Source organism: Sphaeramia orbicularis, chromosome 3, assembly GCF_902148855.1.
Source record: "Sphaeramia orbicularis chromosome 3, fSphaOr1.1, whole genome shotgun sequence".
In the NCBI taxonomy this organism is placed as follows: Eukaryota; Metazoa; Chordata; class Actinopteri; order Kurtiformes; family Apogonidae; genus Sphaeramia; species Sphaeramia orbicularis.
The window spans coordinates 11,622,259-11,649,664 of record NC_043959.1 but is presented as its reverse complement, the minus strand read 5'-3'; the positions used below and the strand labels follow the sequence as shown (position 1 = coordinate 11,649,664).

Below are 27,406 nucleotides of genomic sequence, written 5' to 3'. Positions count from 1 at the left end.
TTCTATTCTATTCTATTTTATTTTACATGGGCTCCATCCATGTGCAGACTTACCTGGATCTCCATCTTATAGAGGCCGGCCAGCTCCCTCATGTCTCTGAAGGGCTGTAGGAGGTAGTGGAAGAAGGACGTGGCCACCGTCACCAGGTCCTGGTAGGTCTGGTCCTCCTCCTGGTAGATGAGGAGCAGGGCCACCATCCTGTCGGCTCCACCGTGACTCTGCAGCATCTGCACAGGGACACACAGGAACATTAGACCTGACCACGGTCCTGCCTGAGGAGGTGGAGGACATGGGACGGACCACATCTGTCTTTATGGGTTAATCACAATCATGAAAAATCAATACTTTCTGGGGAAACAAAATATCAATATATATCACAGAATCAATTAAATCACTCAGCCTTAGTAAACAAACATATCGACGCCACCAGACAGATGTGGAACTGGTGACACGCCCCAGAAACCCTAACCCTGGAAATCAGACAATGGAGGTAAAAAAGATGGAGTCCCCCTCTGACCTTTGACCTGGACCAGTGTAAGTGTCTGTTCTATCTAGATCAGGGATTAAAGCAAAAATTTTTCATCTGACTGAAAATTTTCTTCTGGTCAAAATCATTGGCCACTATTAAAAATGATGCAATACAATACTACTATAGCATACAAGTTGATATAGTCAAATTTGGGAATACTGTAAAACACACTGAATGGGAGAGTGTACAGGTGTAGAAGATTAGTAACATGGATAGAAAAAATGTCATGAGTGGTATTGGTGGGGGGTCTGGGGGTCCTCCCCCAGAAAATTTTAAAAGCTTCAGGTCAATTTTGGTGCACTCTGGTTAATTTTAAAGGGTATGAAAACCTTTGAAGCAAGTGAAAATAATAACTAGAAGAAAACCATACTGCAAAAAATGAGTGAAAAACTTTTTATTTAACAATTTAGGAACTCCTAAAACATAACTCCAACAGCACATGAATTTTGGGGAAAATGTCTGTGTAAATGTAACCCTAACCAACTAATCTTTTATTTTTTCTGCTTTTTGGCACTGAACCAAAAGTTTCAAGCTTGGTCATTCCGGATGTACGCTTCTGTTTTTTTCCAGAGACACATGACACATTAGTAGAACTTTCACTTTAGCAGTAGAGGTGGAGGTTGTTGCAGGGACAGTGGAGCTTGGAGCAGAGGAGTGGAGGCTCTGGCTGGAGCAGAGGAGGTGGAGGTGTACTGTACCACACAGATAGAAATAAGATGCTAAACGGGTCAAAATAAAGCACTTATCCAGTCGGGCGCGTAACCGCGTAAGGCTGCGGCGCGCACAGCCGCACGCACGGGAAGGGCACATATACACACACACACACACACACACACACACACACACACACACACACACACACACACACACACACACACACACACACACACTAGTCATATACCGGCAAGAGGAGATAAGCTATGAACCCAAACATGAAGGTCCATGTAGATCAGTTGTGTCTTCTTCCCTTTTCGCTGTGGTTCTTTCATAATGAAAGCTACTTGTTAGCACTAAACTAAAGTTAGTCTGGAGGCTGAACTTCGGTAAAGCTGAACTTGTCCATGTGTTTCTGAGGCACAGAATGAGCAGCGTTTCCTTCCAAAGAGAAATAGTCATCAACCTCTCCTCCCGACATAAAAGTAAAGAAGTCATCTTATTATCATCACTGTTAAACCTGTCAGCCCCCTGTGCTAAACACCTGCAGATTCAGGACAGACTGGACTCCGCGAAACACGTGGGGAAGTTACTTCAATATGACTTTTTTCCCCCTCAATTTTTCCATTTGACGGAAATCCGTCATGGTAACGGAGAACTTTAATCCCTGATCTAGATGATGCTCGTTTTTAAACTGGTCCAACCTGTTCCTCTGACTGTGGAACTAAAATGTTTAGTCGTTCATATGTTCAGTGTAATTTCTGCTTCTCTCCCCCCCCACACCACCACCACCACCCATGGGCTGGATTGGACCCTCAGGTGGACCGGTTTTTGCCCACGGGCCTCATGTTTGACCCCCTACCCAAAACCATGTGGTCCCACCTTACGTGGCTGACCTGATTCACCCTTCCAGCTTCGCCCCCTCAGGTCAGCTGACCACATTCTCCCAGGACTCACTGACATTAGACTCGTCTATTTTTAAATCCTCGTCTCTTCTGTTTGCTGTTTGACACCGTGTCAGCTGTGGATTTGATTTATTTTATGACCTGTTGGCTCATGTACATTTTGTATTTTACTCTTTTTTTATGTCTTTATGTATTTTCTAATGTTTCTTATTTTTACTCCACAGTCATTTTGTGCCTCTCTGGTTGTTTTTAAAGTGCTCTATAAATCCAACTGGGCTGGTCTGAAGTATTTAGGGTTGGTTCACCACAGTCTGCACCATTAAAGCTAAACTCCATTTAATTCAGTTTAAAGGCTGACAGTGAAAGGTGAAGAAGTCTGACAACTACCTGTAAATTATAATTCTACATTATTTATGAAAGACTAAACAACATGTGCCAAGTTTAGTTCCTGGTTTTGTGATTTAGTTCTTGACTTATTCATTTTCTTTATACAAAGAACATGTAATATAATATTACCTGTATATATCTTATATTACCTGTATAAATCCTGTATATTACCTGTATATATCCTATATTACATGTATATATCTTATATTACATGTATATATCCTATATATATTTCCTGTATATATCCTATATATTACCTGTATATATCTTATATTACATGTATATATCCTATATATATTTCCTGTATATATCCTATATTACATGTATATATCCTATATATATATTACCTGTATATATCCTATATATTACCTGTATATATCCTGTATATTACCTGTATATATATATACATGTATACATATTATATTATATTATATATATACCTGTATATATATAATATGTATATATTACCGCCTCCATGTGTCTCCCCCTACTCCCCCCTTCTCCCCCTCTCCCCCAGTCCCTATCTCTATCGCTCTCTCTTTTTCCCCTTCTCTACTCTCTCTCTTTAACCCCAACTGGTCAAGGCAGACGGCCATCCTCCAGGAGTCTGGGTCTGCTCGAGGTTTCTGCCTGTTAAAGGGAAGTTTTTCCTCGCCACTGTCACCAGTCACAAGTGTTTGCTCCTGGAGGATTCTGTTGGGTTTCTGTAGAATTGACTTAGAGTCTGGTTTTGACCAACTCTATATATAAAATGTCAAGAGATAACTTTCTTGTGATCTGGCGCTATATAAATAAAATCTGATTGATTGAGTGATTTAATTGGTTTTCCCCTGTAAGTCGCTTTGGAAAAAAGCGTCTGCCAAATGCGTAAACATAAACATAAACTGTCGGACACAGGTTAGTTTCAGTTTCTGTTGAAGCACATCTCTACTTCCACTGTCTACACCAGTACAAACACAGGCTTTATAATTATATTATTTTATCTGATATTTTTTATTCAGTCCTTTTTGTATTAATTATTACCTCCGCCAAGGAGGTTATGTTTTTGTCAGGGTTTGTTTGTCTGTCTGTCTGTCTGTCTGTTTGTTTGTTTGTCTGTCCGTTAGTGTGCAACATAACTCAAAAAGTTATGGACAAATTTGGATGAAATTTTCAGGGTTTGTTGGAAATGGAATAAGGAAGAAATGATAAAATTTTGGTGGTGATCGGGGGTGGGGAGGCCCACGGGGGGGGGCACTGATCAGCCTTGGCGGAGGTCTGCGCTCTCCGAGTGCTTCTAGTTGTTTTTGCTGTTAAATGAATGTTCATTGTTCAGTGACAGTAAAGGTCTGTTCTGTTCTAATCTACTCCACTAATCTTCTAATCTACTCTGTTTTTGTTGTTGTTGTTCTTTATTCCACTACTGTTGCTGGACATGACTCAGTCCCTGAGTGTCACGTGACCCGGTCCGGTGCTCACCTTCTTCAGGTGCCCCTTGGCCCTGCTCAGCTCCTCCTCCATGCTCTTCTTCTTCAGCTCCTGCAGATTTTCGTAGTAGTTTTCGTCTCCGTCCTGCTCCTCCGCTCCGAATAACGTGTCCAGGACTATCCGGTGTCCGCACAGGTCGATGGCGGCGCCCAAGTACTGCTCCAGGTTCCGACACGGGGACTCCAAGTCCCGCTCCTCGGCCTCGGAACCGGACCTCCGGTTCAACAGGAGCAGGTCCCATATATTCCGGTCCTCAAACTCTGACAAGTCCGGAAAGCAGGTCCCCAGCGTGTCCGCCACCCCGGTGAAGTGCCGGTGGATGTGTCTGAGCTCCGATACGGAGAAGAGCCGGGCCCAGCTCACCTCAGCCCGGGCCCAGCTCACCTGAGGGTCCGCTGCGGAGGAGGACACCTCAGCCCGCCGTCTCTGCCGCTGTAAGGTCCGGTTATGGCAGGTCACCGCAAATTTACACTCGATACAGTTCCACTGGACTATGAAGCCCAGCTTAAAGGCCTCCGTGTCCGCAAACACGTCCCTTTTCACCGCCACCCATCCTTCCAGACTGTCCGGCCTCTCCTGCTCCATGGTGCTCGGCTCTACACAGTCTTTTCCTCTCGGTCTCTGCTCTGATACAACTTCCTGTTTACAATGTCCGCCATTTGCGTGACGTCAGCCACCTTTACTGACCACGGAAACGTAGGAAAAACGCATTTCGCTGTTCGAAAAACATTTATTCCTTCGCGAAAAGACACAGTTCTGACATTTGCATGAAAAAAAGGATTAATTAGTTTGGATAATGAAAGAACTGCGATTCTGATGCATCAGTAAGCTAAGAAACCCCCATACACCGCCCTTTAAAATATTCAAATATTTCTCCGACGCATATTTCTGATGTTTTCTTCATCTTCTTCGGGCTGCATGTGTACTGCTTGAGTGAAGATGAAAACATCTACTTCTAGAAAGTAAAGAACCGGCACGTATGGTTACAATTACTGTATTTTTTTTCTAAAGATCGGTTGAATGAGGGAAACCCAGAGTTACGTAGTGTCCATGAAGGGTCCACCGTGTCAGCGCTCTGCAATAAACTTTGCTCTTTATGTCACATGGTTGGGGAATTCCACTTATTCCAGTTTATCTAATGGGACATGAATCAGTTGTGATGAGAATGAAACTGTCCCCTTGTTCTTTTCAAACTCTTTAGTAAAGCTTTCGTCTCCAAACAGTCCAAGCGTGTCCTCATTAGTGTCAGCTGGTGTGTGTGTGAGTGTGTGTGTGTGATATGTGATCTGCTCCACCTAGTCTATTTTTGTTTCAGGTCCTGGTTTAGGTTTAGGGGCGGACCCCCTCCAGGCTGGACCTCCTGGACTGGACTGTGGGCCTCAGATGGGTGTTTGGAACACACTGGTTTCCTGAACCGTCCAGGTGAGTTTTATTCACAAGGGCTCATGCACCTGGGCTGACCTGCACCGGTATGTTTTCCTCTGTTTGTTCATTTGTTTTTATTTAATTTCTTGCTGTTTCGTGAGCGGTAAACTACAGCCTTAAATCACTGCTCATATACAGTCGTGGAGGTACTTTTCAGAGCTTTTACTGTGAAAATATTCTGCTACAATGAAGTTCTAAGATGAAAACTTTCATAGTGTGTTTGATCCAAATGGGCCCAGGGCTCGAGTTTTTATATGTTAGAGGAAGGATCAGAACCCTGGACCAAGAGGCTTTAAAGGCACTGACAGAACCCCCATGGGCAAAGGAATTCACACCTACCTGTTTTTTATTATTATTACTATTATTATGATTATTATTATTATTACTTACATACTTATAATACTTGTATATCATTGTTATGACTACTATTACTGTTATCACTTTACTAGAACTTATTCATTTAGTGATTTTATATATATATATATATATATATATATATATATATATATATATATATATATATATATATATGGGGGTGTTAAAATCCCCATCCCAACTCTAAGGACCACATCCCAGTCTCATCATGGATATTTGTTGTATATTCATAAATGCTGTATTGTATTTGTCCAGCAGTCACCGCCAAAGTGTAACATTACACCATTGGTCTGAGTAGGCAACATTATTCTGGACATAGCAACATGTTTATAAGAATATTAGATTAAAAATGACTAATATCTGCCAAAATATTGGTCTAACTTACTTAACTTAACTTACTGTTTACACTAGTCTGTGGACTGAGTAAAAAAATACAGAAGGATGACAAACTTTAACAGTCAGCTGTGTATGGACACACACACATACACACACAAACACACACACACAGAATCCACTTCCCTTTTAATATGAAAGAAAATTTTATATTTATATATATATATATATATATATATATATATATATATATATATATATATATATATATATATATATACATACATCTATATCTATCTATCTATCTATCTATATATATATATATATATATATATATATATATATACATATATATATATTTATACACACACACACACACACACACACACATACATACAGGGTGTCCCAAAAAAATGTATACACACTTTAAATAATTGTCAAGTAGGTGTTTATTCAAATTCTTTTAATTTTCCAAATGTAATAGAATTTCCAACCATCCTTTTCTTGTTTTATCTGTTCCTCCTGTTCTCAAACTGACATCTGTTCTGGTCCAGACTCTGCTGACAATGACAACCAATGGAATCACACACGTCACCAAACAGTTCCCTTGGTATTTGTGTTCATTCCCCTTCAGTGTCTGCTCTCAGTTCAGCTCCTGTTGCAGGTCTCAGAGCGTAGACTGTGTCTTTTAGGGATCCACATAAAAACAGCCTAGTGGTCTGAGTTCTGGAGAACTGGACCAACAGGTGGACTGGACTGAGGGGTTTGGGTGAAGACCCTCCACGTTCACTGAACTCTGAATCTGTGTCCTCCAGGTGAACCTCGTGGTCTCTTGTACTGGTTTGGTACCAGAGGTGATTTCTCACAGACTGCAAGGGAAGCTCAGCTTCCCCTAAAATTACTCAAATTAAATGGTTAAATCTGTACAGTTGTGTTGACATTTCATTGACTACAAATGTGTTAGAACACGTTCATCTCACAGACGACTTCGTTCAGAATCAGTTTAATCACAAATCATTGGACTCGATGTTGTTCACTTCTCATACATTCCTGTGTCGCTGTTTTCTCATTCGATCTCTGCTCAGTGCATTTGTCCGTAGACGCTCAGCGTCCATGCACTTCAATGGGACTGAGTGGAACAGTTTTTTTCATTGCCTCAAAACTGGACAGTAATTGGATAAATGCCACCATGTTGTCCCGCCCCCAGACGCTCGGCGTCTCTGGGAATGAATGGAGCTGTGGGCGGAGCTTGGCCGGGCTGGACACTGAGCTTCCACGTGCTGATTGGAGGATCGGTCGAAAGGCTGAATCCCGTTTGATTGACAGCTATTATGAGATCTACTCCTTCACTGACAGAGTTCAGTTTAATACCATCGCACATTCTGTGGTGAAATCAGAGAGATACCACTACGAAATGACTTGTTCATTTCTTGCACTGTAAATAAAACACACTCATTGTACTTCCTTGTTTCAATTTAACATAATTTCAATGTTTTCTTGTTTAGTTGGTACAATAAGGTCACTGATCATTTTCTTAAAGAGGAACAGAGGGACAAATTTATGTTTAAATAACGTGACAAATTTTTTTTTGTGTAAGCTGACAATGAGCTTCCCCTGTCTGAAAGACGAGCAGCTGCCACTGTTTGGTACCTGTCCAAGTGAACCTCATGGTCTTTTGTACTGGTTTGGTACCTGTCCTGTCAGCAGGTTGTGTAACGTCCTCCTGGTTTTTCTTTCTCCTCATGGACCTGGATGTGATCCCAGAGGAACCACCTGGAACCACCAGGATCTGAGCAGAGGGTCCAGGTCCACGGACCACGCAGGGACCATGTCCACTTTACAGAGGTTCTCTGTCAACACCAATGAGTCTCTGAACTTCGAACCTTGTGAGGACGAGTGTCCGTGTCCGCCTGGAGCAGAAGACGGACACGATGATGTGTTTAAGAAGGACGAAGCGCAGGTAAAGACACGTCCACTGGACTGCAAGTGTGTTCTGGAAAGGCTTTGGGTTAGTTCAGGTTTAAAAACAGGCCAGCAGTGTTACAAAAAACAGCAGAAATGGAGGAGTAACACCTTTAGAAACATTCAGTCCTTTTGATAGAACACAAGAGAAACACACCAGTAACAGCCTTTAATACTCAGGTGTCAAACATGCGGCCAAATCTGGTCCGTGGGATGAATTTGTGACATGTAAAAATTACACTGAAGAAATGAACAATCAATGGTGTTAAAATCATTTTAATTCAGGTTCCACATACAGTGGTTCAGAACCAGTAAAATATTATCATAATAACCTATAAATAATGACAACCCAAAATTCTCTCTTTGTTTTTTTGGTGTAGAAAAGTAAAATTACATGAAAATGTTTACATTACGAAACTATACTTTTATAAAAAAAAAATGTGAATAACCTGAACAAATATGAACAAACGGAAATGTCTAAAGAAAATTAAGCTCAAATTAAAGTATTTGGTGGTGACCCTGCACCAGGTCTGGATCCTAGTCCAAAATCCATTTGTCTAAAACCCAGAAGATGGAACCGTCTGTGGAAACATCTTTTATGCTCCTGTATTGGTTTCCAGTTATGTTTTATGTAAATCCATTAGATCAAGGCTCTCAAACTCATGTTCTTTCAGGTTCCACATTCAGCCTGATTTGATCTCCAGTGGGCCGAAACAGTAAAATAATAACAGAATTAACCTATAAATAATGACAACTGCAAATTTATGTCTTTGTTTTAGTGCAAAAAAACCCCCATTGAATTATGAAAATACTTACTTTTATAAATTATCCAAACAAAAAAAAGATGTGAATAACCTGAAAAAAATGAAATTTCTTAAGAAAAATCAGTGCAATTTTAACAATATTCTGCCTCCACTTATCATTTCTACATGTGCGTTATGGATCAGATCTACAAAGACACTAAACACTGAGGAACAGGCAGAAAATTGTTTAAATTGTGCTGAATTTTCTTTAGACATTTCAGGTTACTCATATTTTATTGTTACAGGATAGTTTGTAAATGTAAATATTTTCATAATTTAATGTTATTTTTTTGTACTAAAACAAAGACAAAGATTTGAAGTTGTCATTATTTATCAGCATAATGTAATATTAATATTTTCACATAAAACCCAGAAGAAAATCTGGAGTCATTATTTTTTGTCGGTTATTCTGCTGTTATTATTTGACTGTAGATCATATTGGTCTGTATGTGGGACCGCAACTAAAATGAGTTCCACAGCCTTGACTGTGGAATTTTTACACTTTGTAAATTCATCCCAGGGAACGAATGTTTGACACCCCTGCGTTAGACAGACGTATGTTATTTGTGCAGTTGATGCTGCCCTTGTCTTTATTTCCATGATCCCAGTATTTTTGCCTGTATCATTAATGTTTCTTTTACCATTGTTCCGGGTTCTCATTTTCATTTCAGACTGAAACGGCCGTGATTCGGACTCGGCTGCAGGGGAAGGTGGCAGAGATGGAGAATTTCGCAGGTCATCTGGAGGAGATCTTCCTGACTGTGGAGGTAAATGCCTTCTTCAGTCAAGTGTCTGATCAGTCCAACAGCTGTTCCAGGTTCTAGGCTGACTGAGCACGCTCTGACCTCCATGGTAGTTTTTCCTCTGGTGTTCAAATATAAGGAGCCAAACGTTGTAAAGAACCATTTGGTTCGAAAGGCTTTGACAGAAAAACACAGATATGAATATATTTATGACCTACTTTCATCAGAACACCAGAGTCTGAACAGAGCGAGACCAAAGGAACGAAAGGCCAAAGTGTACATCAATACTCAGGATAATCCCAGTGTCAATGTTTGTTCAAGAAAAGGCATCAGATGAATGAATATACACAGGTGGGAGTTTCAGAATGTGGAGTATTGGGGATTTTTCTGTGGGTTTAGTGCAGGTGCAGCTGGGAATCTAAAGGGCAGGCAACTACAATTTCACCAAAACTAGTTTTTCAATGAAAAGTTTTTGTTATTGCAAGAGGTGTTTTTTCGTAGTTAAATTGTTATATCACGCAAAACTGCAACGGAAAGACTTTTTTTTGCACAACTAGAGTCACATGACCAAAACAAACATGTGGATGGATGTTTGAACAAGAGAAGAAAAAGAGTTGAACCCAAACGTGTGTGTATGTGTGGACACACCAGGAAACCACATCAGTTTAGAATTTAGGAGGAGATAGAGGGGGAACCAGCATTCTAGATTCAAACCAACACAGATTTATGTTCCTGTTTATGGAAGGACTTCTACTGACATCTACCAGAAGAAAGAAACTCAGCAGCACATTTGGGATTGAATGGAAAAACTAACATTACACACTTGTGTTTGGAACACGTTTATATAAATATGGGGACAGTTTAGGACAGATGGACCAAAGGGACTAAAGTAGTGGTGGCTGCTCGTCTTCCAGACAGGGGAAGCTCATTGTCGGCTTACATCAAAAAAATTGTCAAATTATTTAAACATAAATTCGTCCCTCCGTTCCTTTTTAAGAAAATGGTCAATGACCTTATCGTACCAAGTAGGCGTCTTTTCCAGGGACTGGACCAGTGTCCTCTCAATGTCTAGCGGTACAAAACGATATTAAACTCAAACAAGAAATGATTAAATAATGTAACTGAAACAAGAAAACGTTGAAATTATGTTAAATTAAAACAAGGAAGTACAATGAGTGGGTTTTATTTACAGCAAGAAATGAACAAGTAATTTCGTAGTGGTTTCTCTCACGATTTCACATCAGAATGTGCGAAGGTATTAAACTGAACTGTGTCAGTGAAGGAGCAGATCTCAAAATAACTGTCAGTCAAATGGGATTCAGCCTTTCGACTGATCCTCCAATCAACACGTGGAAGCTCAGCGTCCGGCCCGGCTGAGTTCCGCCCACAGCTCCATTCACCCCCAGAGACGCTGAGCGTCTGGGGGTGGGACAACATGGTGGCATTTATTCAATTACTGTCCAGTTTTGAGGCAATGAAAAAAACTGTTCCACTCAGTCCCATTGAAGTGCATGGACGCTGAGTGTCTACGGACAAATGCACTGAGCAGAGATCGAATGAGAAAACAGCGACACAGGAATGTATGAGAAGTGAACAACATCGAGTCCAATGATTGTGATAAAGCTGATTCTGAACGAACTCGTCTGTGAGATGAACGTGTTCTAACACATTTGTAGTCAATGAAATGTCAACACAACCGTACAGATTTGACCGTTTAATTTGAGTAATTTTAGGGGAAGCTGAGCTTCCCTTGCAGTCTTTGAGAAATCGCCTCTGGACCAAAGGGACTAGTGATGAGCCGGTCCATGTCCTTCCAGGAGAACTTTGGGCGCCAGGAGCAGCATTTGGAGCAGCACTACAATGACGTCCTGCAGACTCTGTCCCAGCGCTACGACGACAGGGCGTCCGGCCTGGAGGAGCACAAGAAGGCCAAACTGGAGGAACTGTACCGGCAGCTGCTGGCCTGTGGGCGGGCCCTGGACGGAGCCAAGGAACTGATCGAGACAGCCCAGGAGTTGTACCGGCGCCAGGACAAGAGGCTGTTCCTGAAGGTGAGGTTTGGACTCAGTTAACTGGAAGGGTAGGATTTATAGAAGGACACACGCCTGAGCTCATGTTCTGTTCATCTGTGTTTGGACAGGAAGTGAGTCCAACGATTCAAAGGTAAGTCTGATACCTGTGGGGAACTGGGCATGCTCAGTGTGTTCTGTTGAACATGTGACCCTTGGTCACTGTGCTGTGACCGTCCATTAACCACCGGCATGACTTTAACCACCACATTAGATTTATAGAACATCAACTAAAACCACAGTTAGGACACTTTACATTTAGACGGAGAGAGTACAGCTACTGCTACTAATACTACTACAAGTACTACTACTAGTACTGCCAGGGGATATACTACTACTACAGGTGTTAGTACCGATTCTATAAACTTGTGCCATCTATGGAACTATACAGGGTGTCCCATAAGTCTCCATACATAGGAAAAATAAACGTTTCTTGACATAAACCATTTTTATTTATATAATATGCTCTATATGACTGCCATTTTGTCGGGAACACATTTCAATGCGTGTCCTCCACTGCTGAAGAACTATAAAGAATATAAAGAAATACATGTTAGAACCATGGAATGTATTATGTCTCTTATGTATGGAGACTTATGGGACACCCTGTAGAATAAACACTATCACAGAGAGGAGGACAGATAGAAGGAGGACAGATAGGAGGACAGAGGAGGACAGTGTCTTATGAGGACTGTCCCATCAGTCCAGTCCACTCCACAGTTGAAGGTGTGGTGGTTTTTACTGGTTTGTCCCCACCCCCCCGCCCTTAAAAACAGGCCCTTATAGTTGAATTCTCCTGTGGGGGTCCTAACCACGGTGCTGATGAAGCGACTTTAGTGTCAGCTCACTGCTCCTTATGTGCTAAAGCTAATGCTAAAGCTAATACTACTCCATCTGTAGAATTCATCAACTGTCCAGACTAAAGATCAGCCTTTAAACTCTGTGTTGAAGTTGACTGTCTGTTCTTATTGTTGAACCTTTCTAACCCAGACAGACTGGAGTTCACTGCAGTTTTTCTACATGACTCCATCTTTAATGTCCATCTTCATCCCTCTGGTCTGATAACTTGTTTGTGTACGTCCTTGTTATCAGGATGGAGGAGTTTTCCAGAGCAGACCATGAGCTGACTCTGTCCACACCTCTGGACTTCAACTCTCAACTCACTGACCTGTCTGACGTCAAGACCATGATGGACTCCATCAACATCGTTCCAGGTCTAATTCAAACCACTCCCAAACCTTTAACCCTTAAGGACCCAAACGTCCACCTTTAACCCTTACAGACCCAAACGTCCACCTTTAACCCTTAAAGACCCAAATGTCCTCTTTTAACCTAAACCATCTACTTATCTAAACTGTTTAATTCCTGCTGATCCACTAATCCTATCAGTCCATGTCAATAATTGGTGTCAAATACTGTTTTTCATCTTTTCATGGTCATCAGATATGACCATATTTGGATGTTCAGAGGCTCCATAGTTACCGTGGAAACACCATCATCTTCTCCAACATTGATTCCCCAGTAAAACCCATGCAGTTGGATCAATGCCAGTGGATGGACACACTGGGTTTATGTTCAGTTGATGAATAAATGCAAACATATTGTAATTCAAGTGACAGTGTCATCAGTGTAAGAGGGTAGTTTAGTAATTAATCAATGATATTTTCATGAAAAAGTCACTTTTTCTTCAGTTTTTACTCTGAGTTTTCATGAACATCTACATGATCAGTGAATTAAACATATGTAGGTCCAGTCCTAGTCCAGTCTTTGTCCAGTCCCTGTCCAGTCCGTCTCAGTCGTCCATCTGTCTTCCAGCTCCGTCGGCCCCTGTCATTAACCCTCAGATGTCCAACTCGGCATCCCAGACGTCTCTGAGGGTCTGCTGGAGTCTGTTCTCTGATGACACCGTGGAGTTCTTTGAGTTGTACTACAGACCAGTTCTGGATGACACGCCAGCGGACGGCGCTGCTTCACCGCAAGGTAAAACCATACAGACGCAAGGCCACGCCCCCATCTACTGTCCACGGGAAGGACACTAACATGGCGTCCCACATTTAGAATTAGAAGAGGACATATGTGTTTATCTCAGCAGTTGTCACTAATGTCTGTTTTTCTACTTTGTTCAGTTTAAAGACAGTTAACTGTGAGTGAAACTGTGTCAGTTCTGTAGTGGATAACAGCTGTGTGTTTTTACTCCTGTTCTGTCTTTAGCTCTTGTAGACCACTGTGAACGGATCTAAATGATGACATCATTGACCTACTGAACTGGACAGAACAGAGACAGGATAAACAAATAAAATAAACCAAATATGAAGGATGGAAACACCTCAGAAAAGCCTTCTTGTATATCCAGTAAATACACACAGATCCTGTTAAGCAGATGTAGTGGGTGCTAATTAGCTCAGATGCTAAGCTCCAGACTTCCTTATTTCCTCTTTAACCCTTGGACCTTCTCTTCTCAGTTCCATCCACTTCCTCTAAACTGGATCATCACAGCTGAACTTGATGGAGCATTTCCTTCGTCTGTCCGAGAATCTCTGTTTTCGCGTTTCCCTCTATTTACACGTAAACGTGAACACAGAGATCTGCCGAAACCTACACTTTGGCCAGAGTTATTACAAACCTTTGTTTACTGCGTGGGCCCATCGTTGTGTAAACAAGAGGAACGCAGACAAAAATCTCTATTTATAAAATCCCCAGGTACGTATAGACGGCCCCAAACTCTGTATTATCCACTTACAGGAAGTCAGGTATGAGCTTTAATTTGGTGCCAATGTTGCTGACCTTGGATGACCTATGAAGGTCAACCTCAAGGTCAAGATTTTTAAAATACCCCATTTTTGACCCTAATTCCCTCAATTTAGCAGAAAATGACTAGTATCAGATTATAAAGTGTGAGAAAGGCCTCCGTCTCCATATGTCCCCCATGTGTCCTGCTTGGACCTGGTGTCTGTGCCCATATGTCCCCCATGTGTCCTGCTTGGACCTCGTGTCTGTGGCTGAAGCTTTGCTCTGCTTGTTGAGTTTGTGTGTTCCTGTGTTAGTGAACCATGTGAAGGTGAAGGAGACCCACTGCACGGTGACCGACCTGCTGCCCAATGCCCAGTACGAGCTGTGGGTGACCGCCACCAACACCACCGGCATCAGCCCTGTCAGCGAGAAGGCCTTGTACATGACGGGTACGGGACAGACACACCGCCACTGCAGCGTAACATACACGTGAATACACACACACAGACCCACTACTGACGGACATGTCTGCACCCAGTGCCTTCGCCGCCGTTCATCAAACACAGAGAGTGTACGAGCTGTCCGGAGGCAGCGCTGATCCGATGGGAGTCAGGGAACGCCAACCCTGTGGACTCCTACACGGTGGAGCTGAGAGAGGGTGGAGCTGAGAGCGCAGAGGATGCCATCACCCAGTAAGGACACTGTTAACCAAGTAAAACTAACCTAGTATATATATATATATATATATATATATATATATATATATATATATATATATATATGTATATCAGTGGCGGCTGCTCGTCTTTCACACAGGGGAAGCTCATTGTCGGCGTACATCAAAAAATAAATAAATAAATAAATTTTAAAAATTCCATCCATCCATCCATCCATCCATCCATCCATTATCTTCCGCTTATCCGGGGCTGGGTCGTGGGGGTAACAGTCTAAGCAGGGATGCCCAGACTTCCCTCTCCCCAGACACCTCCTCCAGCTCTTCCGGGGGGACCCCGAGGCGTTCCCAGGCCAGCCGAGAGACGTAGTCTCTTCAACGTGTCCTGGGTCTTCCCCGAGGTCTCCTCCCGGTGGGACATGCCCGGAACACCTCCCCAGGGAGGCGTCCAGGAGGCATCCGAAACAGATGCCCGAGCCACCTCAGCTGGCCCCTCTCGACGCGGAGGAGCAGCGGCTCTACTCCGAGCTCCTCCCTGGTGACTGAGCTCCTCACCCTATCCCTAAGGGTGCGCCCAGCCACCCGACGGAGGAAACTCATTTCGACCGCTTGTATCTGGACCGATAGTCCTCCTCCATGGCCTCCCCAAACTCCACCCAGACCCGAGTTTTTGCCTCCACAACCGCTCGGGCTGCTGCACGCTTGGCCTTCCGGTACCCATCAGCTGCCTCGGGAGTCCCACAGGCCAACAAGGCCCGATAAGACTCCCTCTTCAGCTTGACGGCATCCCTTACTTCCGTGGTCCACCACCGGGTTCGGGGATTGCTGCCACGACAGGCACCAGAGACCTTGCGACCACAGCTCCTAGCAGCTGCTTTGACAATGGAGGTGGAGAACATGGTCCACTAGGACTCAATGTCCCCAGCCTCCCCTGGGATCTGGGAGAAGTTCTCCCGGAGGTGGGAGTTGAAGACCGCACTGACATCGGGTTCTGCCAGACGTTCCCAACAGACCCTCACAACACGTTTGGGCCTGCCGAGTCGGTCCGGTTTCCTCCTTCGCCAGCGGATCCAACTCACCACCAGGTGGTGATCGGTTGACAGCTCTGCCCCTCTCTTCACCCGAGTGTCCAAAACACACGGTCGGAGGTCTGATGATACGACAATGAAGTCGATCATCGACCTCCAGCCTAGGGTGTCCTGGTGCCACGTGCACTTATGGACATCCCTGTGTTCGAACATGGTGTTTGTTATGGACAAACTGTGACTAGTACAGAAGTCCAATAACAAAACACCACTCGGGTTCAGATCAGGGAGGCCGTTCCTCCCCACCACCCCACGTGGGCCCACGTCGCTCCTTCGGGCTGAGCCCAGCTGGACCCCGTGGGCATAGGCCCGACCACCAGGCGCTCGCATTCGAGCCCCAACCCCAGGCCTGGCTCCAGGGTGGGGCCCCAGCTGCGCCATACCGGGCGACGTCACGTTCTTTTGTTGTTGTTTTTTCATAGGGGCTTCTGAACTGCTCTTAGTCTGGCCCGTCACCCAGGACCTGTTTGCCTTTGGAGACCCTACCAGGGGCATAAAGCCCCCGACAACATAGCTCCTGGGATCATTTGGGCACTCAAACTCCCCCACCACGATAAGGTGGCAGTTCAAGGGGGAGGAAATGAATGAGTAATTTCGTACTGGTTTCTCTCTCGATTTCACAGCAGAATGTGTGACAGTATTAAACTGATCTGTGTCAGTGAAGGAGTAGATCTCAAAACAGCTGTCAATCAAACAGGATTCAGCCTTTCGACTGATCCTCCAATCAGCACATGGGATTCTGGCGTCAAGCCCGGCCGAGCTCCGCCCACAGCTCCATTCACCCCCAGAGACGCCCGGCGTCCTGGGGCGGGACAACATCGTGGCATTTATCCAATTACCGTCCAGTTTTGTGGCAATGAAAAAAACTGTTCCACTCAGTTCCATTGAAGCCCAGAGACGCCCGGCGTCTACGGGCAAATGCACTGAGCAGAGATCGAATGAGAAAACAGGAACATATGAGAAGTGGAAAAACATCGAGTCTGTTGCTTTGTGATAAAGCTGATTCTGAACGAACTCATCTTTGAGATGAACGTGTTCTAACACATTTGTAGTCAATAAAATGTCAACACAACCGTACATATTTAACCATTTAATTTTCGTAATTTTAGGGGAAGCCGGGCTTCCCTTGCAGTCAATGAGAAATCGCCACTGATATATAATACACGCACACACTACCGGTCAAAAGTTTTAGAACACCCCAATTTTTCCAGTTTTGTATTGAAATTCAAGCAGTTCAGTGAACAGCTTGAAATGGTACAAAGGTAAGCGGTGAACTGCCAGAGGTAAAAAAAAAAAAAAAAAAAGGTGAGGTTAAACAAAACTGAAATTTGTGAAACAGTATTGTACTGCAGAAAGTGGTGTGTTATCATAGAAATGGAAAAGAGGAAAAGGCAATTAACGATAGAAGAGAGACAGACCATCAGAACACTGAAAAATGTAGGTCTGTCCTACAGAGAAATGTCCAAGAAAGTCCAGGTGTCAGTAAGTCCAGTTTCCTTCACCATCCAAAGGCACTCAGAAACTGGGGGAAATGCTGACAGGAAGAGGTCTGGCAGAGCCAAAGACAACAGAATCAGAAGACAAGTTTATGACAGTCAATAGCTGGAGTGATAGGAGACTCACAGGACAACAGCTTCAAGCACAGCTCAATAGTGGTCGGAGTAAGCAAGTCTCAATTTACACTGTGAACAGAAGACTGAACAGTTACAGGTTTGATCAGTCCAGAACACCTTCTTCCAGTCTTCAGAAATCCACTGGCGGTGTTTCATGGCCCAGCCAAGCCTCTTTTTCTTATTCTGAAGTCTCAGCAATGGCTTTCTTGCTGCAACTCAACCAATCAAACCTACAACTGGAAGTCTTCTGTTCACAGTTGAAACTGAGACTTGCTTACTATGACCACTACTGAGCTGTGCTTGAGGCTGTTGTCCTGTGATTCTCCTATCACTCCAGCTGTTGACTGTCATAAACTTGTCTACTTATTCTATTGTGGCAATCTCGATATTTGGGGGTGGTTTCACCATCACCCCCAAATATCGAGATTGGGTACCAAGCCCCAAAGACAGACAGACTGAATGCAAGGGCAGCTGACCTGAGAGAGAGAATCATGAAGTCCTGGGGGAACTCAACTAGCTCCTGCTTGCCAAGGCTAAACAACAAAATACCAGACCAATCTCTACTGGAAGACTTGAACACCGCACTCCTAACTATCCCTACCAACACCATCACTGAGACCAATTAGATGATGTATGCAACAGCAACAGTCATCCTAGAGATGATAACAGAACTAAGCAGAGGTGTGAATCTAATATTTCCCAGGAAATATAACAAACTGTCCATAACTGAGGCACTGGAGACTGCTAAGCAAAGGCTCACAGCCCTAGCTACCCGCCTAAAGAGGTATACAAGAGAAGTAGAGGCAAGGAGAATAAAAGTGTTCTCCACCAACCCAGCTAAGGTCTACTCTCAATGGCAGAGTAACAAGGTGACAACAGACCCACCCAGGGCTGAGACTGAGCAATACTGGAAGAGTATCTGGGAAAAAGAGGCAGCACATAACACTAATGCCCAATGGCTGATAGACTTACAGGCAGAGCACAGCCAACTTACAGAACAAGACCCAGTAGTCATCACCCTAGCAGACATCCAAACAAGAGTGTCAAAAATGAAGCGCTGGACAGCACCAGGGCCCGACATGATTCACGCCTAGTGACTTAAGAAGCTGACTGCACTCCATGAATGCCTAGCAGCACAGATGAACCAGCTGCTAAAGCTGGGAAACCACCCAGAGTGGCTAACCCAGGGCCGGACAGTCCTCATAATGAAGGACCCGGAGAAGAGAACAATACCATCCAACTACCAGCCTCTATCCTGCCCCAGGACTACATGGAAGCTCCTATCAGGCATCATAGCAGCTAAGATGAGTAGGCACATGGAGCAATACATGAGCAGAGCACAGAAAGGAAAAGGCAATAACACCAGAGGAGCCAAACACCAACTACAGGTTGACAGGGCAATCGCCCGAGACTGTAAGACCAGGAACACCAACCTGTGCACTGCCTGGATTGACTACAAGAAAGCCTATGACTCAATGCCACACACATGGATACTGGAGTGCCTAAAGTTGTAGAACATCAACAAGACACTAAGAGTGTTCATCCAGAACTCAGTGAGGCTATGGAACTCGATTCTGGAGGCCAACTCAAAACCAACTGTGCAGGTGAGTATCAGATGTGGTATATATCAAGGAGATGCTTTGCCCCCCCTGCTGTTCTGCATTGGCCTAAACCCCAGGAATATATCGAGAAGATGGCCCCCAAATACCAACTGATAAGTGAATGCCTCAGGCAACAAAAGCCCAGTAAGGACGAGGAGCCCGAGGGGCTATCATGGAAGGACAAACCCCTGCATGGCATGGACCACCGGCAAACTGAAGAAGTGGCTGATATCAAGAAAACAAACCAGTGGATGGAAAAGGCTGGACTGAAAGACAGAACAGAGGGACTACTGATGGACCAGAACAGGTCCTGAACACCAGAGCAATAGAGGCTGGGGTCTACCACACCAGACTAGATCGGTGATCGGGGGTGGGGGGGCCCACGGGGGGGGGGCACTGATCAGCCTTGGCGGAGGTCTGCGCTCTCCGAGTGCTTCTAGTTTTTTGCTGAAACCATGAGTTCGATTGTTCACTCAGTTCTATCATTTGATTGGTTGATTGACTGTTTGATTGACAGGTCGATTGTGGCCCTTCCCACATGTCAGTGTTTGGTTCAGCTGCAGCCGCGGCGCCGTTACACCATCTGTGTCCGAGCCGTGAACATAGGTGGACCCAGTGAACCCAGTGACGCCATCAGCATCTACACAACAGGTGACGAAGATGAAGATAATAATTGTGATGATTATGGTGATGATGATGAGGACAGATCTGATCAAATAGAGGACAGATCTGATCAAGGTCCAGGTCTGTGGTCCTCATGGTCCACGTCTGTGGTCCTGATGGTCCAGGTCTGTGGTCCTGATGGTCCAGGTCTGTGGTCCTGATGGTCCTGGTCTGTGGTCCTGATGGTCCAGGTCTGTGGTCCTGATGGTCCAAGTCCTTGGTCCTGATGGTCCTGGTCTGTGCAGGGACCTTCTTCTACCTGCTGGAAGACGGGGCTCATCCATGTCTGTCCATCTCTGAGGACGGATTCACCATGTTCTATGGAGATGAAGAACCGCCCATCAGCGCCATGGCCTTAGAAGAGCACGCCTTCACCAGGTACATATGTGTGTGTGTATGTGTTCAGGTGTGTGTTGATGTCTGTGTGTGTGCAGGCGTGTGTTAATGTGTGTGTGCTTTAATGTGTGTGTGTGCAGGTGTGTAGCCATCCTAGGGGATCTGATCCCAGTTCGGACTCGTCATTACTGGGAGGTGGAGGTGGACGATGGGGCAGAGTTCAGAGTGGGCGTGGCCTATGAGGACATGGAGAAGAATTCCTACCTGGGAGCCAATGAGACATCCTGGTGTATGAGACACATCCTTACTCCGTCCAGGTAGGACCAGAACCATAACCATAACCAGACCCAGAACCAAAACCAGACTCAGAGCAGAATACTTTATTAATCCAGGGGTAGATTATTGTATGTTCCAGTTGCTCCATTCACAAAAAAAAGTCACAGGAAACAAATGATCAATTCAACAGAAAAAGAAAGACACACACACACACACACACACACACACACATATATATATATATAGAGAGAGTGGCTGGATAGCTATAGCAGCTGGATAGCTCAGTGGTTTGCACCACTGACTTTGGGGCGGAAGGTTGCTGGTGCAGGAGCGAAGCATGGATCCAGGTGGGCCTTTGGGCAATGCCCTTTACGCTATATGCCTATACCTTCGAATGAGTGTTACAATAAATGACAGAATTATATCGGCTCGGACGTCGCCCAGGACAACAAGGTCCACGTCAGGTGTTGGGGAACCAGGACATCCTGATGTCAAATTGGAATTGGAACAAGATATTCATGGAGCAGAACACAGAACATGGTACTGATGGAGTGTTACTACGGGAGTAACCCGTGGGAGAAACGGGTGCTTCGAAACCCTACATCCTCACCGACTAAGAAACAGCTCTTAGCTCAGTGTTCAAATATCCACAATAAGAAGTTGCTATCACAGCTAGAGATTGATGAGGTACAGCGTTGTACCTCATCCATGATACAAAGATGCTACGGCAAGGGGGAGCCAGGACGACAGGTCAGCTTGGGGGTGGTTTCACCATCACCCCCAAATATCCAGATTGGGAACCAAGCCCCAAAGACAGACAGACTGAATGCAAGGGCAGCTCACCTGAGAGAGAGAATCAACTACCTCCTGCTTGCCAAGGCTAAACAACAAAGTACCAGACCAGTCTCTACTGGCTAATCAGCTGATGTATGCAGCAGCAACAGTCATCCTAGAGATGCTTGGCTACAAGATGAACAGCAGTTGTAGAGTAGAGTAGTAGAAGACTAGAGGTAAAGATCGTGGCGGCACAGAGAGAAGTCAGCATTCTAACAGAACTAAGCAGAGGTGTGAATCTAAGGAAAGAGCTGCCCAGGAAATATAACAAACTGTCCATAACTGAGGTACTGGAGACTGCTAAGCAAAGGCTCACAGCCCTACCTACCCACCTAAAGAAGCACACAAGAGAAGTAGAGGCAAGGAGAATAAAAGTTTTCTCCACCAACCCAGCTAAGGTCTACTCTCAATGGCAGGGTAACAAGGTGACAACAGACCCACCCAGAGCTGAGACTGAGCAATACTGGAAGAATATCTGGGAAAAAGAGGCAGCACATAACACTAACGCCCAATGGCTGATAGACTTACAGGCAGAGCACAGCCAACTTACAGAACAAGACCCAGTAGTCATCACCCTAGCAGACATCCAGATAAGAGTGTCCAAAATAAAGAGCTGGACAGCACCAGGGCCCGACATGATCCACGCCTACTGGCTTAAGAAGCTGACTGCACTCCATGAACGCCTAGCAGCACAGATGAACCAGCTGCTAAAGCTGGGAAACCACCCAGAGTGGCTAACCCAGGGCCGGACAGTCCTCATAATGAAGGACCCCGAGAAGGGAACAATACCATCCAACTACCAGCCTCTATCCTGCCCCAGGACTACATGGAATCTCCTGTCAGGCATCATAGCGGCTAAGATGAGTAGGCACATGGAGCAATACATGAGCAGAGCACAGAAAGGAATAGGCAACAACACCAGAGGAGCCAAACACCAGCTACAGGTTGACAGGGCAATTGTCTGTGACTGTAAGACCAGGAACACCAACCTGTGCACTGCCTGGATTGACTACAAGAAAGCCTATGACTCAGTGCCACACACATGGATACTGGAGTGCCTAAAGTTGTAGAACATCAACAAGACACTAAGAGTGTTCATCCAGAACTCAGTGAGGCTATGGAACTCGATTCTGGAGGCCAACTCAAAAAACCAACTGTGCAGGTGAGTATCAGATGTGGTATATATCAAGGAGATGCTTTGTCCCCCCTGCTGTTCTGCATAGGCCTAAACCCCCTCATATATCACATTAGCCCTGATTTTCTGATGCAACAAGATGTTCTAAGCACTCCTGTGTAATTTTTTTGAAATTTTTGTCCAAACCCCCACCCCCACCCCGAAAATTACTTTTTTAACTCTGAAAATTGCAACTTTCACAGCTTCTCCACTCTTTTGTCCAGTGCAATGTATAAATATGTTCATGATGGGCCATCTAATGATCTTGTAAGTGCCATATTGTATCGTAAGAGTACTTTGTACTATGAAAAGTCTAATGTCAAGGTCATGTTGTAGGTTAAAGGTCACCAAAATGCCTAGTTTTTTCAAAAATTCATACCATTCCGACATTTTATCAAATATGTCCTAAGTTCTCTTCCCTCTGGTTTCCTGGCAGGATCCCCCAAGGCCTTTGGCCCTTTCAAAGCCACATTATAGACTAAATATTGCAACATGTACATTCCATTTGAATTTGCCGCCATTAGTGTGGTGGGAAACACTAGCACACATTTTGGCGGGAATCACTAACACTTCATTCATTCATTCTCTGAACCCACTTTATCCTCACTAGGATCACAGGGGTCAAGCTTATCCCAGCTACTTATGGGTGAAGGTGGGGTTCACCCTGGACATGTGACCAGTTCATCACAGGACTGAACATACAGAGACAAACAATCACTTTCACATTTACACCTATGAGTGATTTAGATTAACCAATTAACCTATCAGTGCATGTATTTGGATGGTGGGAGGAGCCAGAGTACCTGGAGAGAACCCACGCAGACATGGGGAGAACATGCAAACTCCACACAGAAAGGTCCCACCCCCATCGACTGGTGTTGGAATCGAACCCTGGATCTTCTGTCTGTGAGGCACCAGTGCTATCCACTGCACCACTGTGTCGCCCGCAACAGAACATATACATGTAAATGGCAAAGTCATGTGAAATTACCGTTTGTTCTTTTTGACATGTCTGTATGGAGAATACAGTGAGTAAATAGTTGTGTTTAATGTGTCTTATTGAATGGCAGTTGTTTGTAGTTAGTAGATGTGTTATGAGGAGAGAACCTGAGCCCAACATTTGGAAGAACCCACATTAACATCTTAATTCCATGAATATGCATTTTTGACCATTTGGGTGACCTTTGACCTATAATTTGACCTTGACACTACACTTTTTGTAGTGCAAAGCACTCTTAAAACATGACATGTCTCACAAAAAACATTTAAGGGCCCAGCATGAGCATATTGCTACATTGTACTTTATCAAAAGTGAAGACGGTTTGAACATTGCCAAAAACCCCATGTTTTCAGGGTTAAAAAAGTAATTTTCAGGGTGGGGGGGGGGGTGTTTTGGGGTTGATTTGAATTTTTTTCACATTTCTGTATTCCCAAGACATGGGAGCATTAGAAAATCTGGGCTAAAGTTGAATCTAAAAAATTTCCTGAAATAAGCCCCCCACCCACCCACCCACCCACTATCAGCCAGATCATCTCAAAGAGTGGCTTTGGATACTGGTTCTGTAGTGGAACAACCATCAGCCACCTCCTCTACATGGATGACATCAAGCTGTATGCCAAGAATGAGCGGGACATTGACTCCCTGATCGACCTCACTCGGATCTATAGCAAAGACATTGGGACGTCATTCGGACTAGATAAATGTGGGCGGATGATATCTAGAAGAGGAAAGGTGATCACAACTGAAGGAGCTGAGCTACCTGAAGGGAACATTACAGATGTGCAGGACAGCTACAAATACCTGGAGATCCCACAGGCAAATGGCAATCATGAGGAGGCAGCTCAGAGGTCAGAGGTCACAGCCAAATACCTACAGAGGGTAAGGCAGGTCCTGAAAAGTCAGCTGAACGGCAAAAATAAGATCGAAGACATTAACACCTATGCCCTACCAGTGATCAGATACCCCGCTGGCATAATATCCTGGATATCCACTGGAAGAGATGCAAGCCACTGATATCAAGACAAGAAAGCTCCTTACCATGCATGGAGGGTTCCACCCTAAGTCCAGCGTCCTGAGGCTGTACACAAAGTGAAAGGAAGGGGGCCGAGGACTAGTAAGTGTCAGAACTACTGTCCAGGAGGAAACGGCAAACCTCCAGGAATATGTCAAGAAAATGGCCCCCAATGACCAAGTGATAAGTGAATGCCTCAGGCAACAAAAGCCCAGTAAGGACGAGGAGCCCGAGGGGCTATCATGGAAGGACAAGCCCCTGCATGGCATGGACCATCAGCAAATTGAGGAAGTGGCTGATATCGAGAAAACACACCAGTGCATGGAAAAGGCTGGACTGAAGGACAGCACAGAGGCACTACTGATGGACCAGAACAGGCCCTGAACACCAGAGCAATAGAGGCCGGGGTCTACCACACCAGACAAGACCCCAGGTGTAGGTCTACCACACCAGACAAGACCCCAGGTGTAGGTCTACCACACCAGACAAGACCCCAGGTGTAGGTCTACCACACCAGACAAGACCCCAGGTGTAGGTCTACCACACCAGACTAGACCCCAGGTGTAGGTCTACCACACCAGACAAGACCCCAGGTGTAGGTCTACCACACCAGACAAGACCCCAGGTGTAGGTCTACCACACCAGACTAGACCCCAGGTGTAGGTCTACCACACCAGACAAGACCCCAGGTGTAGGTCTACCACACCAGACTAGACCCCAGGTGTAGGTCTACCACACCAGACAAGACCCCAGGTGCAGGTCTACCACACCAGACAAGACCCCAGGTGTAGACTGTGTAGAGAAGCCCCTCAGACAGTCCACCACATCACAGCAGGTGTCAGATGTTGGCAGGTGAGGCATACATGGAACGGCATAACCAGGTAGAGGACATAGTGTACAGGAACATCTGTACCGAGTATGGACTGGAAGTCCCAGGGTCCAGATGGGAGACACCCCCAAACAAGCCAAGATCCTGTGGGACTTCCAGATCCAGACCGACAAGATGGTGATGGCCAATCAGCCTGACATAGTGGAGGTGGAGAAACATTGAAAGACAGCAGTAGTGATAGATGGAGCGATCCCAAGTGATAGCAACAGCAGAAAGAAAGAGCACAAGAAGCTCGAGAAATACCAAGAACTGAAAGACGAGATAGAGAAAATGTGGGGTGTGAAGTCAACAGTGGTACCAGTAGTGATGGGGGCACTAGGGTCAGTGACCCCCAAACTGAGAGAATGGAACCAGCAGATACCAGGAACAACATCAGAGATCTGAGTCCAAAAGAGAACAGTCCTAGGAACAGAGAAGAACCAGAACAGAAACCTCAGGCTCCCAGACCTCTGGTAGAGGACCCGAGTCTGAAGGAGACACCACCCAGGTGGGCCAGAAGAAGATTTTTAAAAAATATATATATCTAGACAAGTCTATCTATCTATCTCTCTCTCTCTCTCTCTCTCTACATACACACAGACACACACACACACATATATCTGTGGGTCCATGTGGTCCACACAGGGTGTTGGTTTGACACCTGGGTTACTTTGAGTACATTAACTGTAGTTTGGAACATTCAAATACACTGACATTTACTGTAGTAATAGCTAAATAAACAGATCCGTTCAGTTCAACAGGTTTCACTGTCAGATGCTCAAATCCAATAGAATGTGTTTGCACATGACGACCGTTTGGAGCATGTGCAGAACAATTAGGGGGTAAAAATACAGGGGTAAGAACTGTTACAATAACCACTGAAACACTGGTGGGAGGGGTTCGATCAGCGCCACTGACGACTGGGGGGGGTCAGGTGTGTGTGTGTGTGTGTGGGGGGGGGGGGGTAGACCCACAGGGATGATTTCAACCCTTAGTGCTCAGTGTGCTGCCCCCCCCCCCCCATTTATTTCTTGCTAATACTTGATAACTTTTGTTTGTTTTGCACTTTTTCATACTGTTTCCCTGCTTATTGTTTGTATAAATACTTGAATTTATATGTGACACTTCTGTCTGTTAAATGTTGCATCTTTGTACTCATTAATTATCATTAAAGGTTTAATTTAACTCATTATTTATCATTAAAGATTTAATTTAACTCATTATCATTAAAGGTTTCATTTATCTTGTTAATTTTCATTAAAGGTTTAATTTAACTAATTATCATTAAAGGTTTAACTTATTAATTATCATTAAAAGTTAAATTTAACTCATTAATTATTATTAAAAGCTTAATTTAACTCATTAATTCTCATTAAAGGTTTCATTAAACTCTTTAAATGTCATTAAACCCTCTTCTGTTAAAGCTGATGTTGTCCACTCTTTTTCGTCGTAGACATAAATATGAGTTTCTTCACAACAACTGGAGCCCAGACCTGAGGATCACGGTGAACCCGGTCCGGATCGGACTGGCCCTGGACTACGACAGGGGGACGCTGTCCTTCTATAACGTGGACCTGGGTCAGCACCTGCACACCTTCCACACCCACTTCAGAGACTACGTCCAGCCCTGTTTCAGCCTGGACCACCCTGGGACCCTCACAGTCCACAACGGCATCCAGGCCCCGGACTACATCTTCACTTGAGTCCAGATCAGCCTGGACCTGGACAGGGACGGACCAACACAGCCTGGACCTGGACTGGGACGGACCTGGACTGGGACAGACCGACTCAGCCTCATTAATATCAGCATCAGTATCACCTCCTCTGTCGTCTCCATGTTTGTTATTACTGACTTTCTTCTTCTTCTTCATTAAACTTTCCTCTTCTTC

The 27,406-nt window shown here is 44.7% G+C and overlaps 2 protein-coding genes across 3 annotated transcripts in view; one reads left to right on the top strand and one right to left on the bottom strand.

Moving 5' to 3' along the window:
- The window catches only part of whamm (WASP homolog associated with actin, golgi membranes and microtubules), an 18,198-nt gene extending 13,588 nt beyond the window's left edge, over positions 1 to 4,610 (bottom strand). The window contains 2 exon segments of the mRNA XM_030130902.1: positions 54 to 227; positions 3,934 to 4,610. Coding sequence (XP_029986762.1) covers positions 54 to 227; positions 3,934 to 4,527 — 768 coding nt within the window. The 5' untranslated portion in view covers positions 4,528 to 4,610.
- Positions 4,549 to 27,406, top strand: fsd2 (fibronectin type III and SPRY domain containing 2). 2 transcript variants are annotated; one of them, XM_030130912.1, is made up of 14 exons: positions 4,549 to 4,638; positions 5,258 to 5,364; positions 7,840 to 8,035; positions 9,512 to 9,607; positions 11,401 to 11,634; positions 11,724 to 11,746; positions 12,745 to 12,866; positions 13,468 to 13,632; positions 14,697 to 14,831; positions 14,921 to 15,074; positions 19,872 to 20,005; positions 20,263 to 20,395; positions 20,494 to 20,670; positions 26,971 to 27,406. In XM_030130912.1, the coding sequence occupies exons 3-14, from the start codon at positions 7,904 to 7,906 to the stop codon at positions 27,218 to 27,220; spliced, it is 1,755 nt and encodes a 584-aa protein (XP_029986772.1). In that variant the 5' UTR covers positions 4,549 to 4,638; positions 5,258 to 5,364; positions 7,840 to 7,903; the 3' UTR covers positions 27,221 to 27,406. The 2 variants fall into 2 exon arrangements, with proteins under 2 accessions (XP_029986772.1, XP_029986773.1); XM_030130913.1 differs by lacking the exon at positions 4,549 to 4,638 and having other exon boundaries at positions 5,201 to 5,364; positions 7,873 to 8,035.

Bases quoted from the DNA above. Each gene is read 5' to 3' on its own strand.
- fsd2 (XM_030130912.1), top strand. From the start codon at position 7,904: ATGTCCACTTTACAGAGGTTCTCTGTCAACACCAATGAGTCTCTGAAC. The intron at 9,608-11,400 runs GTAAATGCCTTC...ATGTCCTTCCAG, and splicing joins AGATCTTCCTGACTGTGGAG to GAGAACTTTGGGCGCCAGGA. The intron at 20,671-26,970 runs GTAGGACCAGAA...TTTTCGTCGTAG, and splicing joins CACATCCTTACTCCGTCCAG to ACATAAATATGAGTTTCTTC.